At 49.1% G+C, this 12,036-nt stretch overlaps 1 protein-coding gene across 1 annotated transcript; it reads left to right on the top strand.

Moving 5' to 3' along the window:
* The first annotated feature begins 1,529 nt into the window (after positions 1-1,529).
* LOC101540166 (39S ribosomal protein L47, mitochondrial-like) lies at positions 1,530-2,383 on the top strand. The gene has a single exon (XM_055128847.1). The coding sequence runs from the start codon at positions 1,530-1,532 to the stop codon at positions 2,262-2,264; it is 735 nt and encodes a 244-aa protein (XP_054984822.1). The 3' UTR covers positions 2,265-2,383.
* The last annotated feature ends 9,653 nt before the right edge of the window (positions 2,384-12,036 follow it).

The raw sequence follows: 12,036 nt of genomic DNA, 5'->3' as shown, positions 1-12,036 counted from the left end.
CTCCTTCTTTTCCTCCTCCTCCTCTTTTTCCTCCTCCTCTTCCTCCCCCTCCTCCCTTTACTCCTCCCCATCCTCCTTTTCCTACTCCTCCCCTACTCCTTTTCTCCTCCTCCTCCTCTCCTTCCTTTTCTCCTCCTATTCCTCGCCCTCCTCCCTTCCCTCCTCCCCATCCTCCTTTTCCTCCTCCTCCCCTTCCTCTTTTTCTCCTCCTCCTCCTCCTCTCTCTCCTTCTTTTCTCCTTCTCTTCCTCCCCTTCCTCCCTTTTCTCCTCCCCTTCTTCCTTTTCTTCCTCCTCCTCCACCTCCTCCTTTTTCTCCTCTTCCCCCTCCTCCTTTTCCTCCTCCTCCTCCTTTTCCTCTTTCTTTTTTTCTCCTCCTCCTCCTCCTCCCCCTGCCCTGTTTGTGGACCACACCTGGCAATGCTCAGGGCATACTCTGGGCTCTGTGCTCCGGGCTGACTCCTGGTGGGACTCAGGGGATCATGCCTAGCACCGGGGGTCAAGCCCAGGCCAACTGTGTACAAGCTAAGCGCCTTGCGGTGCACTAGCTCTCTGGCCCCGGGTGCGAGTGTTTTTAATGGGGGGAGGGTATGATATAACCCTCCTTTAGGCCCTCGGGGGCACAAGTAAAAAAATCACATCTCTGGAAACTAAAGTATGATACTAGGGGGTCAATTGCTAGATCAGGAAGGAAGCAATATTGAGAGGGGGCATGGTCAGAGAAAGGCTAGTTTAGATGACACGAGGAAAATTGACAAGACAGCACCGAGGCCGCGGAGCCCAGCCAGTGACGCGGCGACAGAAATAGCAGTAGAATTCCAACAAGGTCTGCGTGTTTGTGTTCGCTCATACTAGCATGTCAGTGCCGGTGTGCTGGGCCCAGTGACCACCCTTATAGGATCCTCCTACTCAAGGGACACTCGGGGGGCACCATATGGAAACTCCGTCTTTTTTGCAGTGGTTCCCTCCCTCTAAATTCATTCCCAACAGGGCCGGAGCAATAGCACAGCGGGTAGGACATTTGCCTTGCATGTAGCCCACCCAAGTTTGATTCCCCAGCGTCCCATATGGTCCCCTGAGCATTGCCAGGAGTAATTCCTGATTCAGACCCCTGGCTGCAGGGGCTCTAAATAGCTAAAGAAGGAACAACTGGAGTTCTGAGCATCACCAGGTGTGACCTAAAAAGCCAAAAAAAAAATTAAAATTAATTTATTCAAAACAAAGCACTGTAGCACTGTCGTCCCATTGTTCATTGATCTGCTCGAGTGGGCACCAGTAACATCTCCATTGTGAGACTTGTTACTGTTTTTGGCATATCAAATACGCCACGGGAAGCTTGCCAGGCTCTGCCATGCGGGCGGGATACTCTCGGTAGCTTGCCAGGCTCTCTGAGAGGGAAGAAGGAATGGAACCCGGGTTGGCTGCATGCAAGGCGAATGCCCTACCCGCTGTACTATTGCTCCAGCCTATTCAAAACAAAAATGTCTCAAAAGAAAACAAGTTATAGGAGTTTCTTGCTCGGAAAAAAAAAATGGCTGCAGCCACCTTAGGGAATCTTTGCAGGAAGGTCTCTACTGCTCTAAGGGCTTCCAGGTCATTCATAAGTGCTCAGAGCCCCGTGGGCACGGGTTTCAGGTTCTGTCTTGGCCTCCTGACAAAGAATCCAAGTGCTGCATCTTCTCACCAATGTCGATTGCTTCATACCACATTGCCCAGGAAAGGACTGGAAGAATTTTTTGATGATCCAAAGAATTGGGGGGAAGAAAAAGTGAAATGTGGTGCTGCTTGGACCTGCCAGCAGTTACGGAACAAAAGTAATGAAGATTTACATAAGCTTCGGTACATCCTGCTGAAGGACAGGAACAGGCTCCTGAGGCTGGAGCAGGAGGCCACGCGGCAGAGGGTGCCCATGCCCAGTCCGGAGCGGCTCGACAAGGTCATAGAATCCATGGAAGCATTAGATAAAGTTGTCAAGGAAAGAGAAGATGCCATAAGACTTCTTCAGACAGGCCAAGAAAATGCTAGACCCGGTGCTTGGAGGAGAGACATCTTTGGAAGAGTTATCTGGCACAAGTTTAAGCAGTGGCCTATACCTTGGTACCTAAATAAAAAATATAAAAGGAAACGATTCTTTTCATTGCCTTATGTGGATTGTTTTCTCAGACTGAAACTTGAGACACAAATGCGCACCAGAGTAAAAAAGACAAGTTTAGAGAAAGAGAATCAGAAGTTTCTTCAGGAAAAGTTTCCTCTCTCTGGAGCCTAGAAGTCAAGTGCAGCCTAAGACGTCTGGACTCTTAACTTACTGCTTTGTTTTTCTTGGACAATAGTTGATGCACAAAAGCAAGTATGTTTAGAAGCTTATAAAGAAACTTTTTAGTTAAAAAAAAAAAGAAAACAAGTTATGGAAATATAGGCAAAAGTATTTTAATAGGTACTAAAATAAATTCAAGGTAACAGCTTCACCATCATTAATCATTAAGTGTGTAAACACACAAAAAAGAGGAGAGGAGGAGGCACCACACCGGGCACAGGGCAGCGGTGCTCTATCTCTCCTACCGCCCGTGTTCGGTAGTCTCCAGCCGCTTCCCCCACCCCGGGGAGGTTGATGGCGATGAGGCAGGCGAAGGAAGGAATGGAACCAGGCTGGTTGGTCTCAGTTGCAGTTTATTCCATTCCCATCTCCATTCTCCTCTGATTCTCCTCCTGCTTCTTCCCCCATGCTACTTCATTCTCCTTCTCGCTCTGGATCTGGATCTGGATCTGGCTTCTCCAGATCTGGCACTGGGACTGGCCCCCAGCCCACTCTCACAGCCTAGTTAAATCCCCCAGCATGAGGGGTTGGGGCTTACACATAGGTGTGGTCACAATCAATGGGGTAAAGTTCTTTCCCTCAGGGGATGCTGCTTCTAGGACAGATTCTCTTTCAGCAGGACACCCACCAAAGAGCGGAATCCCATGGGTGTGTTTCTCCTTTCATTGTCCAACTAACATATAAGCATTCATAATATTAATCATTTTGTATGGACATAGCAAGAGATGCATTAAGCTTATAGAATTGCTCTCCTGGAGTCATCTCGATCTCAGACTACAGTGCTCAGGCCAGATTAGTCTTTCCTATCCCTAACAGGGTCCTAGTCTCGTCGTTGCTTTTGGATCTTGACATGACATGTCCGTGACCAAGCTCTTAACATATAGTTAAGCATTAGGCACTTTGGCCAGACCCATCTCGATGCCGGGGTAGCACATAACTCACCACTTGCCCTGGGTCCGTCTCGTCCCTCATCGGGACCCTGCTTTTGGGGGTGCTAGGAAGTAAGGGCAGCTGAGGCTTAAGTCGAGAAAGCAGATGCCCGGGAGTGAATAATATTCGAAGCCAATTAAATCCTATGTTACCAAAGCATATTAACAACTGTCTTTCTTTGTCCATACAAAAAGGACGTTGTTTTAAAGTAAACTATTCAAAAGACACAAGGAGAGGAGCAAGGCAATATTAACTTAAAATACAAGTTCATTGTCCTAGGAAAGTCTGACCTTACAAATTAACAGAGTCTGATTAGGGGAAAAGCTGATTAACTGGTTGGGGAAGAGAGCATAGAGAAGTGGTTACAGATAGACAAAGGAATGGGAGTGACTCGGGAGCATTTTGATGGGTGTGACCCGATATACCTAAGCTCCTTGTGGCAAGGGGAACAGGACATACCAATGTTGTCTAAAATTGTTTAGACATTATTACCAGATAAGCCCATACTCTGTGGCAAGGGAAAAAGGACAAACCAATGATATTCTACAATTAAGGAAGTGCACATTAAAACTAAAATGAGATATCGCTAAATACCTATTTGAATAGCTAAAAAATTTTAAGATGATATTAATATCAGGCTGGGATGTAGCTCGGCAGTAGAGCTTTCGTCTTGCATGTGGGAGGCTCTAGGTTTAGCACCACAAAAATAATACAAATAATAATAATAATTCATGTGGCAAAGAGGTGGGAGAATTGAATCTCTCATTTACCACGGGCAAGAATACAAAACAGTCCTCATTTCGGAACACAGTGACTGTTTCTTATAAAGTTAGATGTAAGCATTCTATATGACACAGGAAATCCCTCCTAGGTATTTACTCAAGACAAATGTTTTGATGTTTATACAAGAACCCATCTGACAATGTTTAAAATGGTTCTATTTATGACATCCTCAAACTGAAACAAACAAAACGTCCTTCACTTTGGGATAAACAGTCAACTGCCACCCAGCACGGCTGAGAGCCCTGGAAGGGTGGGCTACACCGGCCCTTGGAGGACTTTCAAACCAGCAGGAATCCATTCCACACCCTCCTGGGCACTGGGGGAGGGGGACACACTTGCTCACTCCTCCTGTGGGTTCCCTTCCAGGGTCTCCTCTGAATGGGCCCTGAGATCTCTCTGTTCCTCTGCCCCTTCCCTGCCCCCAGCAGTGATATTTCTCTTTCCCAGCACCTGAGCGAGGATGGTCACAGTGCCTCACCCTCCTCTGAGCAACCGGGAGTGACTTCTCCGTTCCCACTAAAGAAGCTTTCAGAAGTGAGAAACAAGACTGCTCTTCATGGGCTGGAGCCATAGCACAGCGGGTAAAACATTTGCCTTGCATGCGGCCAACCCAGGCTTAATCCCCAGCATCCCATATGGTCCCCTGAGAACTGCCAGGAGTAATTCCTGAGTGCATGAGCCAGGAGTAACCCCTGTGCATTGCTAGGTGTGAAACCTGCCCCAAAAAAAAGCAAAAAAAAAAAATTGCTGTTCATATGACTTCCTGTCTCCCACATCTTCCTGCCTTCACTGGACTTCCTACCTTCACACTACTTCCCCCATGACTTCCTGACTTCCAGGACTTCCCATCCTTCAGCACTTCCTGCCTCTGACAGGAATTCACTGAGCCCTGCGTGCCCACCTCAAGAAAGCGTCTCGACCAATGGACATGCCTTCAGCCATAATGAGTGATGACAGTAAGTTTGGGAGAGAATCATTAACAGGAATCATGATCCACCTGAAAGGAGGCTGAAAAAAAAACAGGCAGGAAGTTGCAATGCTCTTTCCCAAGATACAAAACTTGTTGACCCCTGAGCACTCTTGGGTTTGATAATTGAGTGTCTCGAAGATCTTCCCACTGTTGGGGCCAGCGCGATGGTACAGAGTTCCCACTGTACTTATCTTACACTCAACCAAGGCTCAATTACCGGCATCCCTAATGGCCCCCCAAGCACCACTAGGAGTGATCCCTGAGCACAGAGTCAGGAGTAAGCCTGGAGCACAGCCGGGTGTGGTCAAAAAACTATAAAAGATCTTTCCACTGTCAAGCATCTTTCGATTTCCTGGAGAGAGGTCTTGTCACAGGTTGGCTTTTAAAAGTTCTCTAATTTCTGGAAGCCCTGAGTTGAGCCCCACTGTGACTTCTCTCAGTGGGGGAGTGAGAAGTAGGAGGTGGGGAGATCATTTGTCACTGAATACCAGTAGGGCCAGGTTTGTCATCACAACTATTTTTTGTTTCCATGCTAAGAATGATGGGGTGGGACTGGAGCAATAGCACAGCAGGTAGGGCGTTTGCCTTGCAAGCGGCTGACCCGGGTTCGATTCCCAGCACCCCACATGGTCCCCTGAGCACTGCCAGGAGTTATTCCTGAGTGCAGAGCCAGGAGTTAACCCCTGTGCATCTCGAGGTGTGACCCAAAATGCAAAAAAAAAAAGAAAAGAAAAGAATGATGGGGAGCTGGAGAAATTGGACGACGGGGGCTAAGGTACTTTCCTCGAGTGCTGTGACCCTGGATCAGCACCATATGATGCCCCACTGTTGGGGGCGGGGGAACAGGCTCTGATAGGCTAGTCTCAGGTCCTGGCTTTGAACTGCCCCCTCAGTTGGCCGAGAATCACCAGGAGAGGTCACCAGACACCCAAGACTCTTCATCACTGCATGGGAGGCTAAAACAAACCCCCAAAATGCTGAGAAATTTTTAACATTTTATTTAAAAGTTTTCAAATAAAGTTTTTAAGTGTTATTTAAATAAAGGTTTTATTTAAGTTTTTAAGTTTTTATTTAATAAACTTTAAAAGGTTTTTTATTGAAAGTTTTTATTTGTTTTTTGTCTTTTTGGGTCACACCCGGTGATGCTCAGGGCTGACTCCTGGCTCTGCACTCAGGAATCACTCCTGGCCGTGCTCGGGGGACCATATGGGATGCCAGGGATCGAATCCTTGTCAACGGAGTGCAAGGCAAACACTCTCCCCATTGGACAATCACTCCAGTGCTATTTTAAATTTTTTAATTTTTCCATTTTTCTTTAACTTTTCGAAGCCCTTATCAAACAGGGCATTCAAACTCAGTACATCAGGATCCTCTGTGAGCTGTATCACAGATTCACCACCAAGATCTCACCATTCTACAAGGAAGTGATCATCAAGGTAAAGAGAGGGGTTCGGCAGGGTGATACCATTTCACCGAAACTCTTCAGTGCCACCCTTGAGAATATCATGCAATGACTGGAATGGGAAGGAATGGGAGTGAAGATAGACGGTCGGCAATTACACCACCTCCACTTTGCTGATGACATCATTCTAATAACACCAAACATTAGCCAAGCGGCACGAATGCTGGCCAACTTTGACCATGAGTGTGGAAAGGTCGGACTGCAACTGAATCTCACCAAGACAATGTTCATGAAAAACAAACTAGTTCCTGACGTTCCATTTGCTCTCAATGGAACGAACATCTCCGAATGCAGCAGTTATGTGTACCCAGGTCGAGAATTCAACATGACGAATAACTTGGCACCAGAACTGTGCAGGCGGAAGAGAGCAGTGTGGAACACCTTCGAGAGTGCTGAAGAAGTGGTTAAGAGGACAAAGAACCTTCGGCTCCAGGCACATCTTTTCGACTCCACCATTCTTCCTGCACTAACATACACCTCAGAGACCTGGGCCCTACGAAAACAAGATGAGAACCCTATTCAGCTCTCCCAAAGAGGAATTGAAAGAACTATGCTTGGAGTATCACGTTTCACTCAAGTGAGAGAAGGAATCCGGAGTTCCGACCTCCGTCAACAATCAAGAATCAGGGACACTGTCTCGTTTGCCAAGTCATCAAAAATCAGATGGGCTGGACACATAATGCAATTTGGAGACGACCCCTGGACTAAAGCTGTTACTGACTGGATTCCACGGGGTGTCAAAAGACTGCATGGCCACCCACCTACAAGATGATCAGACTTCTTCATCAAGACCCTGAATGAACAGTTTGATGCTCCTCATGTTTCTGGATCGAGCAGATGCCATTGAGCTACACTAGCATGCGGCAGGAATGAATGGAGATGTTACTGGTGCCCACTCAAGCAAATCGATGAGCAACGAGATGACAAGTGATACAAGTGAAGTGATAACTTTTGTTCTTTTTGTGGTCCCAGAACAGAACCAAATCTTTCTGACGCAGCTAACTTTTCAGAGTTGGGCATCAAGTAGCAATTCTATTTCTAGAAAACTGTCAGGTAGAGGGTCACAAAACACATCAACTTAGAATTTGAATTAGACATAGGTGTAGAACCGCATTCTGGCACCTTATCCCCACCCCTGCCTTCGCCACCTACCCATGGTCTGATAAGAGAATTGACTAAGATGAAGTCCCCAGGGAAGAACCTCAAACAAAGGAAGTTTTTTGCCTTTTGGTTTTGAGCTCATACCTGGCCATGCTCAGGGATCACTCCCAGCAGTGCTTAGGGACTCCTATAGTGCCAGGGATCAAAACTGGCCCACCGGCACGGACACATGTGCTCAGCCTGCCCAGCTGTCTCTCCGAACGGACCCAGTAAATGGTGACGGCTACTATTATTAAGGAAGCAGTCACGGGAACTCAAGGCAAACTAGTAGAGTTACTAGTTTTTGGAAACAGGCAAAATTCTACCATTAGCCCCCTAGGTAGATGAATGTGATTCAGCATGCAGGGTTTATTGTGGAGCTACGGCTCATAACAAACTGCTAGATTGCATGCAATGTCAACATCAGCAGTCACAAAGTGATTTAGTTGATTATGGTATCAAAGAGAAATAAATCAGGTGACTAAAAAAACAAAATAACACACGATTTATCTATAGACAGAAGCTGGCATTACAAAGGGAGGTAATAGCTAGAAAAGAATATGTACAACAGTCTTGGGTTTTAAATAATGCTTGGGCTGGGTGTATAAAAATATCATGTGCTAATAAGTGGTTCCTTCCTTCATTCAACAAATCCGCACAGCACATGCTCTGAGCCAGTGAGTGTTACACTGGGGGTGGAAAAGGTAGCAAAAGTGGACAAAGCCATGGGTGCAGAGAGGCAGTTCAGCATGTAGGCATCCCATATGGTCCCCAGAACACCGCCAGGGAGATCTTGCACGTGACCGACCCAGGTTCGATCCCCATCATCCCATATGGTCCTCTGAGCACTGCTAGGATCGATTCCTGAGTGCAGAGTTGGTGTAAGCCCTGGGCACTGCCAGGTGTGACCCACACGCAAATAAAAGCAACCAAGCGGGGCCCACGCTTACAGCTCAATGGTGGGAGAACCTGGTTTGCACACAGGAGGCCAGAGTTTAATGCCAGCGATCCCCCTGATCACTGCTGAGACCTCCAGGTGCGACCCCCACGGCCCAGAGAAATCACGATGTGTGCCTCTGTTGGGACACGCACCCCACCCCCTCCCCCTCGGTGAAGCCGGGCTGTGGGGGCCTCAGAGCCGGACAGTGTCCAACCTGTATGTGGGGTGACCATCATGGAAAGAAGCGAGTCGTGAGGGGCACAGCGTGGAGGAAGGAGCCCCTCTCAGCTCAGCTCGCAAGGGGATGGCGGCTGGTCTGAGGCACCGTCAGCAAGGGACAGGCCGTGGCCACACTGGAGAGATGCCAAGTCAGGCGCACGGCACCCGGGGCCAAGGACCAGCCCTCACACAGGACCAGAGGGAACCCAGGTGGAGGCAGCTATAGGGTGGGAAAGGAGGTGATGCCGGGGATCAGGGGTAGAACTCCAGGCTCCCTGGGGGGGGGGGTGGAGCCCTGGGTTGTGCTTGAGAGGACAACCTAGCCAGTCCCTGCTGCTACTGTGTCGAGAGAAGGTGGAGAGAGCAGGACAAAAGCCTGGGCTCCAGGGGCTGGAGTGATAGCACACCGGGTAGGGCGCTTGCCTTGCACGTGGCCGACCCAGGTTCGATTCCCAGCATCCCATATGGTCCCCTGAGTACCGCCAGGGGTAATTCCTGAGTGCAGAGCCAGGAGTGACCCCTGTGCATCACCAGGTATGACCCAAAAAGCAAAAAAAAAAAAAAAAGCCTGGGCTCCAGTTAGGAAAGTGAATGGGAGGGTCGGGGCGGTGGGGTGGGGGGAGGTGAGGAGGAAGGGGAGGAGGGGGAGGAGGAGGAGGAAGAGAAGGAAGAGGAGGAGGAGAAGGAAGAGGAGGAAGAGAAAGAGGAGGAGGAAGAGAAGGAGAGGAAGAGGAGAAGGAGGAGGAGAAGGAGGAAGGGGAGGAGGAGAAGGAAGAGGAGGAGTAGGAGAAAGAGAAGGAGGAGGTGGAGAAGGAAGAAAAGGAGGAGGAAGAGGAGGAGGAGAAGGAAGAGGAGGAGGAAGAGGAGGAGGAAGAGGAGGAAGAGAAGGAGGAGAAGGAAAAGGAGGAGGAGGAAGAGAAGGAAGAGGTGGAGAAGGAAGAAAAGGAGGAGGAAGAGAAGGAGGAGAAGGAAGAGGAGGAGGAGGAAGAGAAGGAGGAGGAGGAAGAGGAGGAGAAGGAAGAGGAGGAGGAGAAGGAAGAGAAGGAGGAGGAGAACGAAGAGGAGGAGAAGGAAGAGGAGGAAGAGAAGGAGGAGAAGGAAGAGGAGGAGGAGGAGGAAGAGAAGGAGGAGGAGGAAGAGGAGGAGAAAGAAGAGGAGGAGGAGAAGGAAGAGAAGGAGGAGGAGAACGAAGAGGAGGAGGAGAAGGAAGAGGAGGAAGAGAAGGAGGAGAAGAAGGAAGAGGAGGAAGAAGAGAAAGAGGAGGAGGAAGAGGAGGAGGAGGAGAAGGAAGAGTAGGAAGAAGAGAAAGAGGAGGAGGAAGAGGAGGAGGAGGAAGAGGAGGAGGAGGAGGAAGAGGAGGAGGAGGAGGAAGAGGGGAGAGGAGGAGGAAGAGAAGGAGGAGGAGGAGGAGGAGAAGGAAGAGCAGGAGAAGGAGGAGGAGGAGAGGAGAGGAGGAGGAGGAGGAGGAGCAAGAACCCACTTCTGGTTCAGCTCTGAGGGGAGAGCGGGCAGCACTGGCCCACAGAAGGGGGAGAGGGGCTGAGCCAGGACGGAGCCCAGATGTTCTGAATCCACAGTAAGAGAGCACCATGGCCGTTCCTGACATTCCTAACGTGGCGCCTCCAGAGGCTCAGACGGAGGCAGGGGAGCGGGAGAGTGATGGTGCAGCTTCAGCTAAGTGCCAGGGCAGGGACAGAGGCGAGGCTGCGGGCGGGGCAGAAGCCTCTGGTGTCAGGGACAAAGGGCCCTTGGCACCTCAAGGCAGAGAGAACTGCCGTGCTCACTCGCTGCCTTGCACACTTCAGGCTGTTTCGCCCCCGACCACATCCTGTCTACTCTGTAGATAACGGGATTCCATTAAAATGGGGTTTTTTTAAGATTTTTTTATTGAATCACTGTGAGATAAACCCTTAACAAAGCTGTCCCAGGTGTCAGTCATACAGTGCTCCAACACCCATCCCTCCGCCAGTGTCCCCAGGTTCCCTCCCATCACCACACCCCCCAACCTGCCCCTTTTCTTCTCTCTCTCTCTCTCTCCCTCTCCTTTTGGAAATTAATTAAAATTAACTAAATTTAAAAGTATTGAAAATGAATTAAACCTAATATCATTTTTAACTTTTTAAGTGATGTTTTTCTCATCCCAGAATTCTCCACTTTTTTCACCTAAGGTGTGACTGAATTCACCTTTTTTTTTTTTTTTTTTTTTTTTTTTTTGCTTTTTGAGTCACACCCAGCAATGCACAGATGCACAGTGGTTACTCCTGGCTCTGCACTCAGGAATTACTCCTGGTGGTGCTCGGGGGACCATATGGGATGCTGGGAATCGAACCCAGGTTGGCCGCATGCAAGGCAAACGCCCTACCCATTGTGCTATTTCTCCAGCCCCAGAATTCAACATTTTTTAAGGTAAGCATCAACTCCTTTTGTTCATCAACAGTGAGGACTGGGGCTCAGAGACACAGATCAAGGGCTGAGCTTGCACATGCCTGGTCCCCCGAGCACCACCAGGAGTGCCCCTAAGCGCCAAGCCAGGAGTGTCCCCAAAACAAAATGCTAAGACGTGAGGATGTGAAGGCCCTCCTAGAGGGAGTGCTGGAGTGCCACATGCGCCCAGATGTTCCTCAACACTCCAGAATCATCTGCAGTAAGTCTAGCCCTGCTCTTTCTTCTGAAGCTGAAACTAGGAAGAATAGGGTCTGGTCTGTTTGTTTGTTTGTTTGTTTGTTTGTTTGTTTGTTTGTTTGTTTGTTTTTAATGAATAGTTATGGGGCCAGAGCGATAGCACAGTGGGTAGGGCGTTTGCCTTGCTCGCAGCTGACCCGGGTTTCATCGCCCCCCCCCCCCCGGCATCCCATCTGGTCCCCTGAGCACCGCCAGGAGTGATGCCTGAGTGCAGAGCCAGGAGTAACGCCTGAGCATCACCAGGTGTGGCCCAAAAACAAAACACAAACCAAAATATAAATAAAACCAACAAAAATTAAAAGCTAATTCTTTTTATGGACCCATAAGAGTAAAACCAGCAGATCCTAAGCAAGTTCACAGCAAACACCCAGGCGAGGCAGCTGTCCTGCTCGGCTGGCCCCGGACAGGTGCTGTGGCCAGGCCCAAGCAATTCCAGACTCGGGAAGGAATTCTCTCGTGTGAAGCCAGCGAAAGCCAATCCCGGCTCTTTTCAAGCAGATGACTGCTCGTTGCAGGACTTGTCCCCTCGCTGCCTAGCCCCAGTGCAAACAAAGCCTTCCCGTTAAGGACCACACGGTACACAGCGCTCTGGAGAGTT

The sequence above is a fragment of the Sorex araneus genome, chromosome 2, assembly GCF_027595985.1.
Source record: "Sorex araneus isolate mSorAra2 chromosome 2, mSorAra2.pri, whole genome shotgun sequence".
Taxonomy (NCBI): Eukaryota; Metazoa; Chordata; class Mammalia; order Eulipotyphla; family Soricidae; genus Sorex; species Sorex araneus.
This window is presented reverse-complemented; position numbering and strand designations above follow the sequence as displayed.